A 19771-nucleotide genomic window follows, 5' to 3' on the forward strand; every position below is an offset into this window, starting at 1 on the left:
AGATTTCTATCTGTCACGAATCTGGGCTGTTTTCTCTGTAGATAACTCAGAAAAATATGCCAATTTACGTGCGTGTTCCTCAGATATGTACGCAACTTTCATTAGTTTTGAGTTTTCTGATTTGAGCAGCGGAAGTATTTCTTTAAAATTCGTCTTTACTGGCTGTTCTGTTTTGGCAGATTCTGTCTCTGTTTTTTTTTTGCATTGTCTCTTGTGGACTTTAAGCAAGGCTTTCTACATGTGGAGAGCTGTAGCTAATGTTTTATTGAGTTCTTGCAATGTGTCACTACATGACCAAGGTGGATTCAAATTTTTTGAGTACTAACCCCTCTAATGAAGTTTATGAGAAGTTTGGTGTGAAGGAAGTTTTCAAGGGTCAAGAGAGGAGGATGATATATGATCAAGAAGAGTGAAAAGTCTAAGCTTGGGGATGCCCCCGTGGTTCATCCCTGCATATTTTAAGAAGACTCAAGCGTCTAGGGATGCCCAGGGCATCCCCTTCTTCATCAACTTATCAGGTTCCTTCTATTGAAACTATATTTTTATTCGGTCACATCATATGTGCTTTACTTGGAGCGTCTGTGTGTTTATTTTCGTTTTGTTTGTGTTTGAATAAATTCGGATCCTAGCATTCATTGTTTGGGAGAGAGACACGCTCCGCTTTTTCATATGAACACTTGTTCTTCGTTTTACTTTTAATGTTCAATGATAAAAGTTGGAAGCTACAGCACTTATTGTGATTTGGTTGGAAACAGAAAATGCCTCATAATGTCTTGGATAATTTGACACTTGGCAATTGTTTTGAGCTCTCAAGTAGATCATGATTAAGTTTTTTCATGTAGTTTAAACCTATTAGTGGAGAACTACAGTAGAGCTTGTTGAAATTGGTTTGCATGATTGGTCTCTCTTAAGGTCTAGATATTTTCTGGTGAAAGTGTTTGAGCAACAAGGAAGACAGTGTAGAGTATTATAATGCTTGCAATATGTTCTTATGTAAGTTTTGCTGTACCGGTTCATACTTGTGTTTGCTTCAAACAACCTTGCTAGCCTAAGCCTTGTACTGAGAGGGAATGCTTCTCGTGCATCCAAAACCTTGAGCCAAAACATATGCCATGTGTGTCCACCATACCTACCTACTATGTGGTATTTCCTGCCATTCCAAAGTAAATTACTTGAGTGCTACCTTTAAACAATTCAAAATTTATCACCTCTGATTTGTGTCAATGTTTTATAGCTCATGAGGAAGTATGTGGTGTTTATCTTTCAATCTTGTTGGACAACTTTCACCAATGGACTAGTGGCTTCATCTGCTTATCCAATAATTTTGCAAAAAGAGCTGGCAATGGGATTCCCAGTCCCAAATTAATTAACCTAAATAGACACTCCTCCATGGTATGTGATTGTTGGACGGCACCCAAAGGATTCGGTTAGCCATGGCTTGTGTAAGCAAAGGTTGGGGGGAGTGTCATCATAATAAAACTAAAATAAAAAGGTACTCCTTCATGGTATGAGATTGTTGGCAGGCACCCGAGGATTCGGTTAGCCATGGTTTGTGAAAGAAAGGTTGGAAGGAGTGCCACACAAAAATAAAAATAAAATGGGAGCCGCTCTTTGAAGGTTTGTCTGGCAAGGGGGTTAGAGTGCCCACTACCATTCGTTGACAACAACAAACACCTCTCAAAATTTTACTTTTTATGCTCTCTCTATGTTTTCGAAACCAAAGCTCTAGCACAAATATAGCAATCAATGCTTCCCTCTGCGAAGGGCCATTCTTCTACTTTTATGTTGAGTCAGTTTACCCATTTCCTTCCATCTTAGAAGCAAACACTTGTGTCAACTGTGCATTGATTCTTACATACTTGCTTATTTGCATTCATCATATTACTTTATGTTGACAATTATCCATGAGATATGCATGTTGAAAGTTGAAAGCAACTGCTGAAACTTATATCTTCCTTTGTGTTGCTTCAATGCTTTTACTTTAAACTTATTGCTTTATGAGTTAACTCTTGTGCAAGACTTTTGATACTTGTCTTGAAAGTACTATTCATGAAAAGTTTTGCTATATGTTATCTATTTGTTAGCAACTATAGATCATTGCCTTGAGTCACTTCATTCATTTCATATGCTTTGTAATAGTATGATCAAGGTTATGTAAGTAGCATGTCACTACAGAAATTATTCTTTTTATTGTTTACCTGCTCGGGACGAGCAGGAACTAAGCTTGGGGATGCTGATACGTCTCCAACGTATCCATAATTTCTGTTGTTCCATGCTTGTTTTATGACAATACTTACATGTTTTGCTTGCACTTTATAATGTTTTTATGCGTTTTCCGGAACTAACCTATTAACAAGATGCCACAGTGCCAGTTCCTATTTTCTGCTGTTTTTGGTTCCAGAAAGGCTGTTCGGGCAATATTCTCGGAATTGGATGAAATCAACGCCAAACCTCCTATTTTTCCCGGAAGGCTCCAGAACACCGAAGAAGAGTCGGAGAGGGGCCAGAGGGCCACCACACCATAAGGCGGCGCGGGCTGGCCTGGGCCCGCGCCAGCCTATGGTGAGGAGCCCCCAGGCACCCTCCTGCGCCGCCTCTTCGCCTATAAAACCCCTTTCGACCTAAAAACACAGTACCTTTTGACGAAACTCCAGAAAGACTCCAGGGGCGCCGCCGCCATCGCGAAACTCCAATTCGGGGGACAGAAGTCTCTGTTCCGGCACCCTGACGGGACGGGGAAGTGCCCCCGGAAGCCATCTCCATCGACGCCACCGCCTCCATCATGCTCCTTGAGTAGTTCCCCCATGGACTACGGGTTCTAGCAGTAGCTAGTCGGTATTCTCTCCTCCATGTACTTCAATACAATGATCTCATGAGCTGCCTTACATGATTGAGATTCATCTGATGTAATCGGTGTTGTGTTTGTTGGGATCCGATGGATGATACATTATGACGGATGAAGCCTGGTGATCAGGGGGGTACGTGAGCACCCCTTCTCTAATTGACACGTGTCAAACGGTGTTATCCGGCTGTGAGAAGATCACACTCTCCCCCCCGCTCGTTGATCGGTCCTCCTTCGTCAAAGCATAGAGCGACCATCATCAGTCGGCCCCCAAGCCCCAAGCATCCATATCCTCTCGTTCTGCCCCCTTCTTGTCCACATCCACTCCACCTCATCTCTCTGCCGCAGGTGACGAATCAAGAGGACAGGGATGCTCATGTTTAGAGGAATTTGGAAGATTTGCAACTCGGGTTAGGGGATTTTTACGACAGCGATGAAGCCGTGCTCCGCGCGTCTCGCTTGCAGGCTGGCGCTGCGCTCGTGTGGGGGCCATCCACGCGCGCAGCCGCGTTGCTCCGACCGTGCTCCACCGTGGGCGGAGCAAGCTACGGCGGCGGCGGGCATCAACGCCATCCAAGTCGAGGCCCCCCTCGCGCGAGACGCCCCTGCCTCTCTCCTGGACCTCGTCGTCGGCTGATCCTCGTAGAGCAGTAGCTCCAAGAGAGACAGCTGCAACGCGGCCACTCCAGGAGATCTCCGTGGTAGGGGGTAGCCCGGCCGGCTCGGGGACGGCGCGGTGGTCCGCGGCGAGGCGACGCCCAAGGTCCCCCGTTGGCGCGCTGCATCTCTCCCGGGACGGGTGGGTGTAGGGGGCGCGGTGGGCGGCGGCAGCCTCGGTGCTAGCCCGACCGCGGCGGCCTCCCTGTGCGCGTTCCTCGACGGCGGCGGCGGCACTAGCGCGTGCCCGGCGGCAGGGCATCCCTAGGCGCGTTCCCCGCAGAGGCATGGCCTCGGCGCTAGCCCGATGGCAGCGGCGGCGCGTGCCTGGCGGCAGAGGCCTCCCACGATGCCTGCCCGACGGCGTCAGCTCCCCGGCGCGTCCCCGACGGCGGCGGCCTACTCCCCAGGCGTGTGCTCCAGCGTGGGTCCGACCTGAGGATTCGCCCGCCTCTCCTGTACCTTGATTCGCTTTTGCTTCTTCTTGTTTCTTCAGACTTGGAAGATTGGAGTTGCGGGAAAAAGAAATCCCGGCGCAGAAGCACGGGCACTGTCTCGCAAGCAAATTTGTGTGGATTGGACTGTATAAGCTGATTTTGATGGTGTCGTTTGTTACTTTTTGTTTTGTGGAACAAACTCGATTTGTTCATCTGTCTAACGACCTGATTCTCGCTCCAAGAGAGACGACCTGTTCCGCTCTTCCGCGTTGGATTTGGTAGAGGAGAGGGGATTTTGTATTAATTATTATGGTTGATTTCGATTAGGGGGAGCTGAGTTGAGATGCGGCAGTGAAGAGATGATCCACAACAGCATTAAAAAACTCCCAACTGCGCTAGTCGACAACCGTTTGCAGCTCAGCTTGATTGGTACGCATCTGCAAAAGTGGACAAAAAGTAGTTTTGACGCCGTGTGAGAGCCGTGAGTGAGAAATTGAATCTCAACGTTGATCCAACGGTGGCTAGGGGGTGCACACGTACCCCCCTGAACACCAAATCCACTCTCTACATTATGATTAGTCTATCTATAAAGTTTGTGAAGTTATTGTTGCTGCCATCTTGTTATTCTTAATGCTTGTCACTAGGACCCGAGTGGCATGATCTTAGATTTGAGCTCTATACTTATTGCTTAGATTGTATCTACAAGTTGTATGCACATGTCACTGTCCGGAACCAAAGGCCCCGAAGTGACAGAAATCGGGACAACCGGAGGGGATGGCGGTGATGTGAGGGACACATGTTTTCACGGAGTGTTAATGCTTTGCTCCGGTACTCTATTAAAAGGAGTACCTTAATATCCAGTAGTTTCCCTTGAGGCCCGGCTGCCACCGGCTGGTAGGACAAAAGATGTTGTGCAAGTTTCTCATTGCGAGCACGTACGACTATAATTTGAAAACATGCCTACATAATTAATAATCTGGATGTTCTGTCTTAATGCTTTGATTCCTATCAATTGCCCAACTGTAATTTGTTCACCCAACACTTGTTACTTGTTATTGGAGAGTTACCACTAGTGTAGATCGCTGGGAACCCCGGTCCATCTCTCATCATTACATACTCGTTCTATATGTCATTGGAAGTAGTATCAACTATTTTCTGGTGCCATTGCTCTCATATTGCTATTACTGCTGTATTCTGTTACTACTGCTCTCATATTACTGCTACTTTCACATCACCCCTGTTGCTAGTGCTTTTCCAGGTGCAGCTGAATTGACAACTCAGTTGTTAAGGCTTATAAGTATTCTTTACCTCCCCTTGTGTCGAATCAATAAATTTGGGTTTTACTTCCCTCGAAGACTATCGCGATCCCCCTATACTTGTGGGTTATCATTATCCAACACAAATGTGAGGAGCCAGGAGAAATAAGAATAACACACACCTGTTACACTTCGAAAGCTAATGAACTTATCCTTGTATTAACGTTTCTACGGAGCTTACAAAATACTTTCCTATTATATTAACTATGAATAGCTTACACGGGAGAAGGTCCATCGCCCGGTGAGCTCCAACTACATCACATATGAATCTGCAAACATTATGAATTTGTATGTGGAAGTTTGACAAACAATTGATTTTGCTGCTAACACCATGAGGAAACTACACACATGACATATCAGCTCGAGAAACTGCACATGAAGCAAAATAGCATGTTAAGAATATAATCTCGCACAGAAGTGGTAAAGATGACAAATTGTTACTCAAGAGCCAAATTGATTATTAGAGCTAGGTACGTAGAATGCAAAATCAAAGAGATCAATCAAAAGTTATTAGTACTTTAAGTGGAATTCATATCAAAGGTTTAGGGACAAATGTACTTTTTGTACGAAAAAGTTCATGCCTAGTAATTCTTCATATAGAAACAAAAGAATATGCCAGACTTAAATAATATGATAAATTCAAATATAAATTGGTGATGGAAAACTACACCAGGTTACATTGTCCATTTGATCTGTTCTTTGGAACTTAATATTACTTATCAAATGTCACTTCTACACTCAAGATCAAGTTTGAAGTCAGATCATCAACATGTATATATCTCTTGCCACATCATCATCTAAATCTACAGAATTGCATAAGAGACTACTTCCCTTACATGATGTAAGACTTTTTTGGATGGAGATTGTGCGATGTTGAGAAATATCACACCTTCCGTATACTGTGCATAAACAGCTACAAAGCAAATTGATTTATTGACAGCAACTGAAATATTAATATTAATGAAAATTAAGAATATAATACTGTCATTAATTTAGAATTACCTAGCCTGGTACTTGGGAATCAGAAATGTCAAGATTTTGGTGAAAATGTACATAGAATAAACAGTCTAACATCAGATAAATTGACGGTGCTAGATGATTCGATGTCAGCGTATATTTCATTCTTGTTGAATCTGAATGGGCCGACTTGCTGCAGAGAAATACCAGGTACAACACATAGAATGATAGAATATGGTACCACTGTAATCCTGTACAAATGTATAAGACCTTATGGTGTACTGACATGTCTCTTGCATAACATAAAACCCCATAACTGTATAACCTGCAACAAAAACATCAATTTCTGAATGTGCCCAAAGATGTCTATACATCAAAGTTCAAACGCAGGAAGACTAAAATTAGACCATAAACATCAATTGCAGAGAAATATGCAAAGCTCGATTGCAGAAAACAGAGGAAACAGTTTCCTGCAACATACCCGAGTCTTAGATTCCTTTCTGTATGTATAGTTTGGCAGACCTTTTTGTGCATTTTAAACTTCTGAGTTTCCATCAAAAGGAAGTGCAAAGGTACATGAAAATACTCCCGAGAGACATGGGAAAATAATAATAGCCCAGCTGTAGAACATACTGGTTGTTAAGCAGAAATACAACTGAGGAGTACTGGGATTGGGGGAATCGGGAGTTCTGGACTAACCTCAATTATACAGCGGAAGTGAAGATGGCGTCACCAGATCCATCCCATCTAGCATGTGCGGCACCATTAAGTGATAAATGTGAATCAGATGGTGGAGATGGAAAACCATCTAGCAAATTAGCTTTCCAGGGGAGGACTAATCAAAAATTACCTTAGGGTGGAGAGAGATGTTTGGAGAAGAGAAGGGGCGGCTCAAGGTGCTGTTGAGATTCCGATCAGGGGAGGGTCTCAGCCACGCATTATACAATCAATTCGGACGGATTTGACCAAGCGGCAGCTACAATCCAACAAAATCAAATCAAATCGGGTGGGTGTGAGCAAAATTTCGAGTTGAACCTATCATATTAAGAGACATGTCTTCGGGGAGAAGTAAATTGGGAGCGGCCAGCTCCCAGAGTGGAGGCGCAAGCAGGAGGCCGCGCTTGCTGTCGATGGCAAGGGCGTGTAGGCTTTTAACATGGAGGCGGCGACGGTTTAGTTGAATCGAGTTGTTTCTGGTCGATGAATGTTGGATAGCTCGAGCGATTTTATGAGCATTTGTTGCAAGGAGTAGTGGGTTGTTGCAAGGAGTAGTGGGGAAGCCGTGCGTCACGGCGAAGGGCTTCAGCCGTGTCGGTCCGCCGAACAGAATCGCCCCGTACGGCTGGGAACAATGCGGAGGAGGTGAAATTTTCTTAGAAGGCTACGTGGCTCACTGTGAGACCAAGAAAATGGGATCATCTATTAAGAAAGAGAAGATAATGAATTCCGTTAGAGTATAAATACTAAATGTTCTGGAATGCCACATTCTTGACAACCATCAAGATTTTGGTCTAATGTCAAAACCAAAGTTTTCTTGTAGGGTTGATCTAGATCATCAACTTGTCACATTTTGAAATGTTCGACATACACGAGCAAACTGTCGCCTAATTGAAGCCTGAAGATTCCTTTTTTGTGGAATAATACAACATTTCGAATTAAAAGACACAAATACAGCTTGTAAGAGTTAGTTTATAGAGCACATGGATATCCTACTGATAATCTTACTATGTACATCTTGCGGAAGAACAACAAGAACATTCACATTTTTATGAGAGGATGTTAGGCTGCTCATGAAAACAAAGATTGAATCGTGCAAAAAAAAAAGTGTTATTGAAGAAATGAATACTACTTGCATATTTCCGATTTAACTCTTTCTCATGGAACAATACATCATTTCAAATTAAAAGACACAAATCTTGAATGTAAGAATTTTCATATCGAGCACCTGGGATGTGGTAAACTGGTAATGATAATGCCTCTCATCAGATATATCATTCAAAAGAAAAGGTGACAGAAGAATGTTGTGATAATATAAAAACTAGTTGAATGCCCGTGCTCCGCCACGGCTCAACAAATTTATCCAATTGTTTGAAAAAAAATCATACGTATAGAACTAAAAGACTCAATGGTAACAATCAAAATTTATGCTAAATCAGAAATTCCATTATTAATAGTTAAGCGTCAAATATATGAAACGACATATGCAAATCATTTTAGTTGTATGATTGGCTACCATTATCAGGTGTATGGAAAAAATAAAATAAAAGCTGTAAAATCTAGAGTGAGTGAATACTTGGATTTGTGATAGGTAACACCTACATTTTTGTAATAGGTAACACCTACTTGTAAAATCTAATGCCCCTTCCCAGATTGTGACACCTAGCCGTTTAGCACGAATCTTAAAGCTTTCTTGTTAATCTACTTTTTCATACTACTGCCCCAACTGGCTTCTCGTTCTCTCTCCCCTCTCTTTTTGCTGTAATAGCCATGTACTGGTTATTTCCATTATTGCAATGGAAAGGGGCAGAAACTCGGTTGAAAAAAAAATCTATTTCTCCATACCATTTACACGGAAATAAGGCATTAGTATTACCAGTGAAGAACTCAGTCGACGGAAGCAGCACAAGCAGCAGCTTGATCGACGCTAACACAGTGCTCTCTTCCAGCTAGCAATTGTCAAATAGATGAGGAATATGTGGTAGTCCAACATTTGTACAACTTGGTTTGCTTACATCCCAAGCATGAGACTCAACAACCAACAAATGCTCTCTAATTTGACAATGGCGTAAAGATACAGGTGCTTTAAAACCAGGTGAGATAAAAGCAAACATTGTTGAAATTAACACTGATTGTATGCTCCAGCTTACGCTTCAAAATACTCCCTTTAAAATATATAAAAATAACTTGATGTTACATTTGTGTGCAGGTCACAAACGAAAGCTGATCCGTGTCCCACTCTATTATTCTTGCTGCTGTTACTCGATGCATAGCAGCATCTAGCCAAGAGTTAACTGAACCTAGACTGTCATGTGATCCTTCGCTCAGTTAAAAGATCTACCAGTCAACGACCACAAGCAATGAAGCTACGGAGGTATCGTCGCCGGAGTTCGTGGTCGAGTCGGTATGTGCAGACCGAGCTCGTTCGTCGGGATGTACGAGTACGTGGTGCCAAATGTGGCCGGCGTCATCGCGCACGCGGCGCTGCGGACTTGTGGCGGGAACGTCCGCCCGGGAGGTGAGCCACGAGCCCACGACGACTCCCCTGCTGCAAGCCAAGAGTTAACTGAACCTAGACTGTCATGTGATCCTTCGCTCAGATAAAAGATCTACCAGTCAACGACCACAAGCAATGAAGCTATGGAGGTATCGTCGCCGGAGTTCGTGGCCGAGTCGGTGTGTGCAGATCGAGCTCGTTCGTCAAGACGCACGAGTACGTGGTGCCAAATGTGGCCGGCGTCATCGCGCACGCGGCGCTGCGGACTTGTGGCGGGAACGTCCGCCCGGTAGGTGAGCCACGACGACTCCCCTGCTTCAAGTGCTGCGGGGTGCGTCGCCTCTTCCGTGCACGGCATCTGCATCGTGGCGAGGTGGATAGATGGGTCCCGTCCCACCGCGTCCATATTTACGGCGGGGCTCGCCGGAGGCTCGCGCCACCACCGGAGGATTTCTGTCCGGCGCGGGCGTGCTATGGCCGCTCGCGCGGGGGCAGGGGAGCGGGTCAGCGTCGCCCCCATATTCAGAGATCCATATTCAGAGATATTGGGCCTAGGATTTTCACGAGACGTTGGGCTTAGTGAAAATTTTTTTGGTGAATTTTCATATCGAGCACCTGGGATGTGGTAAACTGGTAATGATAATGCCTCTCATCAGATATATCATTCAAAAGAAAAGGTGACAGAAGAATGTTGTGATAATATAAAAATTACAGAAAAACCGTGCAAAACAAAGAAGACGATCGACTCCGCTTGGGATCGAACCCAGAATCTCTGGTTTCGTAGACCAGCGCCTTATCCATTGGGCCACGGAGTCCTTGATATTTAATTTCCTCATTCAGAATATCTGTTATATTTGTCAGTCTGGCACCTTTTTTTTTTTCCATAATCAGGACGACTGCCAGCCGAAAGCAGGAAAGAATGATCTTATGGTGAATTTTATATGGCTTGAATGTTAAACAAGCAGTCCCGAAGCATCAAGTTATTTTTTGCTCCAGAATCTCAAATCCCTTTTTATACTTAAATGAGTCTGTACACACGATACATACCCAAATCTAGCATACTAGGCTGGGGTAAAGCAATCTACCATCAGTTCCAAAAATATTTCCAGGGAGATCTGACAGCATACCAATACCAGAGAAACCAGTGGCAAAGACAAACATTTTCTTAGTGTTGAAATGTATATGTGGATTGTCTAGGTTCTTTCCACTAATTCGAATTTTTTGGTTCCGTTGGCTAGTTAATAAAAGTTTGACGTGATATCAGATCCCAATTTTTTTTATTTTATGTCTTGTGCATGAAACTTACATGGAATGATATGCGAGTCGTGAGGTCCTAGGTTCAAGTCTCAGCTTTGCAATTTATTAAAAATTCCTTTGCCCCCTTTGTATAAGCCTATGGAGTCATAAATTTAGAATTTCCACGCAATTTTTCATACTCCCTTTGCCCAAAAAGAAGTGACCCAACTTTTTCTAGATACGGAAATATCTACAGTTCTACACACAAAAAATGCATCTAGATACAATTATTTTAAGACAGAGTTGAGTCACTTATTTATACTAGTACATCGGTACGTGCATAGCACGTTAATTATGTGCATGTATTTTGAGAAAAAAACACACTCCCTTGAGAAATCAATTAGATAAACCATTAAAGCTACTGCAATGAATTAGATAAACCATCTTGTGGTTATATATAAAGCTACTACAATGAATTACTTAATTGTTCGTTTGATGCAGTGTAAATTATGTTTACATATATTCAAGAAGTAATTCCCTCTAGTCAGGTTTGTTCTTCGAAGATCACGTTTGTTTGGATGCAAACCTTCGAGAATATGACAGCAAGAGATTTCATATCAATTATATATACATACACGTGGAGGGCAAGTGTTAAACTATTTTCCTTTTTTTAATATAACAACAAGTGTTAATCACACGCAGGCAAACGAATGTACTCCATCGGTTTGAGAATAAGTAAACGTTTTCCTTTTTTGAAAACCAATTTTTTTTTAATTTGACTAAAATTTTACACGGAAATAGCAACATACAAGATATCAAATTATATATATTACTAAAATACATGTGAAGATAAATCCAGCAATATTAATTTGGTATTATAAATATTGCTACTTTTTTCAAGAAAAAGACGTCAAACCTATTAAAGTTTAATTTAAGAAATGTCTAACCATACACTTTTTTGAGGCAGAGTGAAGTAGTATCGAAGTCCGCCCTATTTTATGCATACCTAGTATATAAAGCTTGGCCAAAAACAAGAATCTGGTGAATTATTCATGACTGACGAACAGTAGCACCATCCCACTGGTCACCTTCAAGCTTCTCACTGGTTCTTGTAACAGGTAACCATTAATCATCCCGGTCTACACATCCTCACGTTTTGCCAAAGCCACGATCGAGTCTGGGACCAACCGGCCAGGCAGGCAGCTGTCTTGTCCTAGGCGAATCTTGCAGGTGTCTTTTCCATCTGCTCATCCAACAGGTGGTTAGGACTCAGCGCTTACTCGCTAATAGTACTGCAGAATCAAGCCAACCGCGATGCCAGAGGTTCTGGATTTCCAGAATAGTCCGACTTTTCTCGTTAGTACTGTAGACGTGAATCCCTTCCTTCTGAACCGTAGGATAGGCTCACATCAACGGTTGCAATTACGTAGCTTGCTCAGGATTCAAAATTTCAAAACTCGTACACTATATAGGAGTATAGATATAGATAGACGAAGGGAGTACTTGACATCTATTTGAAACTCTACTCCCTCCGGCCGCTAGGATATAAGATTTACAACCTTGATCAAGGAACATAGTAGTATGATTATTTGTTGCACCGCTGTGGTTTTATGAAAGATTTTAGCTACTTGAGCTTGGCCCGATGTTTGTAAAGAACAATAAATTAGAGAGAGAAGTGGTGTTTTGACACATGGGAGCATTTGCTCCCTTTCAACAAAGAAAGTATAAGAGCATCTCCAGCCGCGTCCCCCAAAACGTCCCCCAAAGGGATTTGGGGCGCGCCGGACAAAAAATGCGTTCCAGCCGCGTCCCCCAAAGCCCCCGATACGGTGTCCGGCGCCCCGAGCCCGTCCCCGTCCCACAGGAGACGCACCGGGGACGCCGGACACAACGAAAAGCGAGGCGAACCGACGCGGGCCCGGCGCGTCAGCGGCTCAGTGAAAAATCGTCTCCCACTCCCGCCAAATCCCGCCCCTCCCGCCATATCGCGCCTATCCCGCCGCGCATTTCTGGCCTCCCCCACCGCTGATTCATTTCTCCTTTCCCCGCCGCCGATTCATTTCTCCTTTCCCCGCCGATTTGTTTCTCCCTCCCGCCATCCACCCGCCGCCGCTACCTTCTCCCCATTCCATGACGCCGCCGGTAGCCCCCAAGAAGATGGCCAAGAAAGCGGCCAAGAAGCCGCCGGGCAACGCGACGACAGGGGCGAAAGCGCCGTTCGCGAAGCCGCGGAAGGCGCCGGCCCCGAAGAAGAAGCCGGAAGGATGGACCGATGATCAGTGGCATGAAGACTGTCTGCGCCGGAAGATGTCGACTGCGGAGCGGAAAGGACGGAGGGCGGCGGAGCAGGAGAAGAAGGCTCTGGCGGCGCGCCAGCACCAGCACTTAATGGCCGGGTGTCTTGCTGCCACCAACGCGAGCCCATATAGTACGAGCATGCCGGTGTACGTCCCGGGAGTGTTCTTTCCGTCGTCATCCGCCTTCTACAACGACGGCCCCTCCGAGCTCAAGAAACGCATGGACGACATGTCCCTGCTGAGAGCGTCGATAGAGGGAATGTCTCCCCGGACGCGGGCTGCACAAAACTTCTTCAAAGGCCAGATCCTTGACGACATCGAAGCCAAAATGGCGGCGGCCGACGCGGTGGCCCAGGAAGCGGCAGCGGCAGCAACTGCAGCGCAAGAGCCGGCTGCCGTGTCTTTGACTGCTACACCATCGTCGGCCTACGCGACGGCGGCGGAGGAGACGGAGCATGCACAACACCAGCCAGATCGCGACGAGGTCGTCGTGATCGACGGGCCTGCGTCGACTCAGGATACGTCGCCGTCAACCAACCCCTTCTTCTAATTTAGCATGCACTATATGGTCTGTAATATGATCGCCGCTACTCTGATCGCTGCTACTCTGATCGGCGGGAACGATTTCTTTTGAATGCAAAATTTGAATTCTTGATTTGGGGCGGCGTTTGGGGGACGCGACGTCCCCCAAAGGCGGCACGAACAAAACACGTCCCCCAAACGCTCAATCCGGCGCGGTTTGGGGGACGCGGCTGGAGACACTAGTAGAAAAAACCCCCTTTAGTACCGGTTCCAAAGAGCCTTTATTTTTTACGAACCGGTACTAAAGGTGCCTCCACGTGGGCACGGAGGAGCCCGCGGGGCTGAAGACCTTTGGTACCGGTTCGTAACACGAACCGGTACTAAAGGCTATTTCGTTTAATTTTTTTAATCCATTTTTTTCTAATTATTTTACACTGCCTCTTTTTTTTCACTCCCTCTTTTTCTATTTTTTTCAGAATTTATAGTATCTTCCTTAGTCTCTAACTACACTTTATCTCTAATCAAATTACTTACCCGTGGTCAAACTTCCCAGTCGGTCACCCATCCTCACACTACTCCCGCACTAGCACGCTTAACTTCCGAGTTCCAACCCGTTCCACTTCCAAGTGCTTCGCGCGCATGTTGGTACTATCATATCAATCATATTAACATGTTGGTCGATGTCACATTTCTTTATTGTTTAAAATCAAAATAATTATTTTAATAAACAAAAGTAATGATGTAATAATAGTGTTGAATAAATAAATAAAATTAATTTTTTAAATTTGTATTATTTTTTAAAAAATTAATTTTTTTGCCAAACATAAAACCTGAAAATTTGAAAATCTTATAATTTGCTAAAATTAATAGTAATATTTTAGTACTCAACAAATCTTATAATTATTAATTTTAATTTTAAAAAATAAAAAACATAAAATTCTAAATTTCTGAAAAAAAACTAAAATCTTCATGCTTTCATATTTTCATTTGGAATTTTGAGAATCTAAAAATTGGCTAACCGGGTAAACCCAGGTGAATTCGGATGTAACTTTTACTCACGATGATTTTGATATATTATAAGCATTTTTCCGACGTCGTATGCAAAAATTAATGCGATTTTACCATTTTCAAACTTTTTTTGGCAAAAAAAGTCAAAATTTGAATTTCTTAATTTCACCGAGTAGTAAGTTTCATAACATACAAGAATCTGAAAATATTTTATTTTTTGAATTTTCTATCATTTTCATTTGTATTTTACAAAAGCAAAAAAAGGTCGTGGGGAGCAGGAACCGGTACTAAAGGTGGTCCTTACAAACCGGTATTAAAGACCTATGCAGTACAACCGGTACTAATGCACCCTTTAGTACCGGTTCGTAAGGGAACCGGTACTAAAGGCTTAGATGGAAGCCCATTTTTCTACTAGTGATGCTCTAAGTACTACGGGCCGAGGAATGCCAAATTCTTGACAACAATGAAGATTTTGGTCAAATGTCAAAACCAAAGTTTTCTTGTAGGGTTGATCTAGATCATCAACTTATTAGCATATTTTGAAATGTTTGACATGCACGAGCAAACTGTCGTCTGCTATTTGTAGTCGGAATATTCCATTTTCTTGTTTCTGAACCGAAGTGCATGACTATGAATATCCAGTAGTACGTGTGGGCCGCGCGTGCTGTGGTGTGAGGACCATGAATGTGAATTTGATGATCAATTTGTACTACTCACTAAAATGAATCAACGGCTGAATCCAAGTGAAAGGTAGTCACTACAAAAAAAAAAAATTGCTATATGTTGGAGACCTCCTCCTGCTCCTTGTTGTTGGCGGTAGTTGCCTGATGAGGCGATGATCTGTATGTGTAGATGCTGGCGAAGTAGAGGAATACGGCGAGGTTGACGGTGCTGAGCACGGCGAGCAGCCAGTAGAGATAATCGAACCTGGCGACGTTGATGTTCTGCGCGAGCCAGGACGGCCTCCCCTCCAGGACGTCCCCCGTGGCGGCGTCGACGGCGTTGTTGATGGCGGTGGCCACGAAGCAGCCGAGCCCGCCGGCGACGGCGGCGTAGGCGGAGCCGACGCTGCGCATGGCGTCGGGCGCCTCCTGGTAGAGGAACTCGATGAGGCCGACGAGGCAGAAGACCTCGGCGACGCCGATGAGGCAGTACTGGATGAGCAGCCAGTAGGCGGTGAGCCCCGGCATGGGCGTGAGGAAGAGGCCTAGGTAGCCGTGCTCCACGGCGTAGCGGCGGCGGTAGCGCTCGAAGGCGCCCGCCCAGACGACGGAGAGGATGGAGAATGCGAGGCCGAGGCCGACGCGCTGCAGCTGGGAGGCGCCGTGCGGGTGGCCGGTGAGGCGGCGGGCGAGCGGGACGAAGGTGTGGTAGTAGAGGGCGAGGAGGAGGAAGATGGCGAGGCAGGGGAAGACGGGCATGCAGGTGACTGGGAGGTGGGAGCCCAAGAGCGGGAGCGCGGTGTTGAGCGTGTAGGCCTGCTGCACTGAGAGCGTGAGGAACTCGGTGAGGACGACGCTGAGCATGATCGTGCACGTCGGCACCGGCAGCAGCCGCATCAGGATCTTCACCTCCTCCACCTGCGTCACCGTGCACAGCCGCCACGGATCGATCTCCCCATCATTGTGGCCGTCTTGGACGAGCCGGAGCGCGGCCTTGTCGAGCCAGCGGAAGTCGTCGGTGTGCTCGATCTTGGCGCTGCCGCGGATGGCGGACTTGGGCCCGGCCACCTCGTGGAGCCCCACGTAGCCGCCGCTGTCGAACCCGGCGTGCCGCTTCCGGAAGGCGGCGACGAGCACCTGCGCGACCCTGGTGAGCGGGCTGCCGCCGGGCGCCTTGTGGCGGTACAGCGGCGTGCCGGCGAAGAAGAGCGCGTTGGAGGCGCCCATGGCGATGGCCAGCGCGCCGAACGCGGCCGCCCAGCCGTGGTGCATCTGGATGTACACGACGAGGGTGAAGGCCGCGATGGCGCCGACGGTGACGGCGAGGTAGAAGAGGTTGAAGAAGCGGTCGAGCCGGCGCTTGTAGTTCACGTCCCGGTCATCGAACTGGTCGGCGCCGAAGGATGACACGCAGGGCCGGATGCCCGCGGCGCCGAACGCCGTGACGTAGAGCGCGGCGTAGAGGTACGCCATCTGCCACCGCTCGGCCGGCTGGCAGCCGCCGAGGAGCATGGCGAGCGTGTCGCAGCCCTGCTGCGAGGGCACGAGGGCCGGGAGCGTGGCGGCGAGGGTGAGGCCCACGAGGCCGAGGAGGTAGAGCGTGGCGAACCCCGCGATGGTCCAGTATCGGCCGAGGTAGGCGTCGGCGAGGAAGCCGCCGAGCACGGAGGAGGCCTGGGAGATGCCGAGGAAGGTGTTGACGGCGCCGGCGGAAGCCGCGAAGGGGAGGTGCATGACCTTGAAGAGGAAGACGACCATGTTGACGGAGAGGCCGTAGTAGGCCATCCGCTCCGCCGTCTCGTTGCCGAAGATGAAGAAGGCCGCCACCCAGCCGCCCGTGCGCGGGAGGTCCCGCTCCGGGATCGGCGCGCCGCGGATGTCCAGCGGCGTGGTGCCGATCGCGTTGGGCGCGCCGGCTGCGGCGGCGAAGCGGCGCTCGTCGCTGGCGAGGAAGTGGGAGCCGAGCTTCTTGCGCTGGAGCGACGTGGTGGACGCCATGGGCTGCGGCGACTTGATCTCCTTGGACTTGCTGAATGGCGGTGGCGGTGGCGATGGTTTTTCCATCACGACAGCGGCGGGGACGTCACGGCTAGTTTGGAAAGATGGTTCTTTTGCAAGAAGAAAGAACTACAGAACAGGGAAGCAGGTGAAGCTGGAAATTTATGGCAGTGGAGAGGTGAGCAGAGAGAAAGGAAGGACGGAGTTAATGGCGGCATTGAGCGCGACAAGGACGGCGGTGAATGAATGAATGGAAACGGGGAGTTGTCGTCGTGTCTGGCGCCTCATGGTTTGGAGCTGCAGTAACTTCACGCCATTGCCATGAATGGAAGCTGCCAACACATGAGGCGGTGGTCGTTAATCAACCTACCTAGTCACACTGAGACACACACACAGAAACACGCAGAGGAGGCAGAGAGTGGTGGCTGATGTGTTGCTCGATCGCTCGCAGATAGCACGCACGCGTGCTCCAACCACCGCACTGCACTACACTCGATCACCACCTGGCCTGGCCACTAAACATTACACTAACAAGTAGCATCATCAGTCATCACGATCGATCAGTCGACATCATTCACGGGCTTGCTTGTTGATGATACTCCACTTGTGACTTGACCTAAGTACTAAGACCAAACCGAGTTCTTCGAAGGCCCGCTGATGTGGTCTAAGACCCCGTTTGTGGCCCGATCTTGCGGTTGACCCGAAATCCAAAGGAGGAAGAGAGGGAGAGCGCGAAGAACACGAAGAACACGATGAACACGAAAAACACGATGAACTCACGCACGCACACCAACCCGATACAATCGATACTTACCCCGTGGCTCGATGGACCACGCCAATAGAATCAACCCGGAAGAGACACGCGGTAGAATTCCGAGCGGAGAGATTGGTGAGGGAGATGAATCTAGGAGTGGAAGAGAGAGTGGGTAGCACTAGAATCTCACACTCACAAATCCATACATCCAACAAGGGTAGCCTTGATACAAAGGGGATGAAACCCTAGGGAGACAAAGCTCAACTTCATGTCTAAGCCTAAATCTTGTCTAAGGGGTAAAGGGGATGACCTAGGTGCTTATATAGAGGTACAAGGCAACTTGGGCCGAAAAGGTACGCAAGTGGATAACTTAGGCAGTTTGGTGAGTCATTTCCGTCAAATCCGGTTTGGGTCCGGTCAGACCGGGCCTGTGACCGGGTGGTCCGGTCCTGGGTCCGGTCGACCGGGCGCCAACCGGACGGTCCGGTTGTGGGGCCGGTCCAACCGGGTTCTGGGCCGGCCAGCCTTCTTCTCCTCTTTCCTTCTTCTTCTTCTTCTTCTTCTTCTTCTTCTTCTTCTTCTTCTTCTTCTTCTTCTTCTTCTTCTTCTTCTTCTTCTTCTTCTCTTCTTCTTCTCTCTTCCTTGCACCGTGGGAGTTCCTTCTCTCTTGGTCCTTGTCGATGTCGGCACCTATGGACACCATGATGATAGGCATGAGGTAGCATACCATTCAAGTTGGTGTTGAGGTCAACCATAGAGAGGAAAGAGTTCACCTTGACATATATGGCGGGGGTTTGTGTTGTTGGTCCACTTGGGGGACTCCTTGGCCATGGTGTAGCGTCGACGATAGGCGGAGCTGCACTTGATGGTCTTGAGGTGGAGGTGTCCGAAGGCCACCCCGCATCATCTCCCCCCCCCCCCCCCCCCCCCCTTGGGGAAGAGTCGCCCTCGACTCTTGCGCCTCCTCAACGATGATGTAGGCCATGACGGTTCTCCCATGTATTAATGGATGGACGAAGTCGCGGTCGAAGAAGAACTTGGGGAAAAACAACTTGTGAATGGAAAGCTTGTGGATGCCAATGTGGTGATCGGCGAACAAGAGGCTCTCAATCAAATACGAAGCATCGAGTCGTTTCTCCAAGAGGCATTTGGCAAAAATGGGAACCAACAGAGTGTCGATGTATCCAAAATTTGGTGGGGCAAAAGTTTGTGCATGTAATAGTTTGGTTTGTAAAGTGTCAAAAATGTGATGTGTAGCATTGTCCCACACAAATGGAACAATCAAAAGGCAAGTATCGGCGGCAAAATTTTGGGCAAAATTTTTATGTGCAATGGCAAAGAGATGGAAACTTCTCACTTGGGAAAGTATGGTTGGCGTGAGCCGAGTATGAGTATCCTCAAGTGTCAAAGAATCCATTTCAATTGTCATAGATGAAAGGAGAAATCCGAAGAAGAGCAACTTTTTGTGTGACATGTGGCACAAGATGCATAAGGTGTCTCTCACATGTATGACATGGTCCTTGAGATTCTCGGAGTGTATGATGATAACATCAAGACATACAACAACCATTGTGCCGACAAGATGTGTCAACATTTGTTGCATAAGAGGCAAAAGAGGTGACGAGGCATTAGTCCAAACCGGAAGCTCGACAAGACAAGCCGGAAACACACGAGGGCGAAGGCGTTTGGGAACATACCCTTTGGCGTGAATCCTATGGGTTGGATCATGTATCTCGTCCGTGTTGGGGTAGCTCTCAATTGCGCGTTTCGTGAGATCATGCTCCGTAGCGGTGGAAGTTGTCATTCGGGTATCTATACACACAAAAGAGAAAACAAAAAGCGTGTGTGCATGGTAGAGGAACACATCATCC

General features: G+C 46.9%; 1 protein-coding gene, 1 long non-coding RNA gene and 1 other non-coding gene across 6 annotated transcripts; all 3 read right to left on the reverse strand.

Annotated features, from left to right (window-relative positions):
* Positions 1-5358: 5358 nt before the first annotated feature.
* On the reverse strand, positions 5359-7531 carry LOC127300237 (uncharacterized). Of its 4 annotated transcripts, none has more exons than XR_007850995.2 (3): positions 7060-7523; positions 6480-6956; positions 5359-5621 (listed from the first exon to the last, which is right to left on the reverse strand). It is a non-coding gene; the product is annotated as an uncharacterized lncRNA (long non-coding RNA). The 4 variants fall into 4 exon arrangements; XR_007850996.2 differs by having other exon boundaries at positions 5359-6534; positions 6691-6956; positions 7060-7520; XR_007850997.2 differs by having other exon boundaries at positions 5359-6829; positions 6909-6956; positions 7060-7516.
* Positions 7532-10165: 2634 nt separating this feature from the next.
* Positions 10166-10238, reverse strand: TRNAR-ACG (transfer RNA arginine (anticodon ACG)). The gene has a single exon. It is a non-coding gene; the product is annotated as a tRNA-Arg (tRNA).
* Positions 10239-15158: 4920 nt separating this feature from the next.
* Positions 15159-17467, reverse strand: LOC127300238 (protein NRT1/ PTR FAMILY 6.1). Its single transcript, XM_051330326.2, has one exon. The coding sequence runs from the start codon at positions 17210-17212 to the stop codon at positions 15263-15265; it is 1950 nt and encodes a 649-aa protein (XP_051186286.1). The 5' UTR covers positions 17213-17467; the 3' UTR covers positions 15159-15262.
* Between the last annotated feature and the right edge of the window lie 2304 nt (positions 17468-19771).

Source organism: Lolium perenne, chromosome 5 (genome assembly GCF_019359855.2).
Source record: "Lolium perenne isolate Kyuss_39 chromosome 5, Kyuss_2.0, whole genome shotgun sequence".
NCBI classification, from domain to species: Eukaryota; Viridiplantae; Streptophyta; class Magnoliopsida; order Poales; family Poaceae; genus Lolium; species Lolium perenne.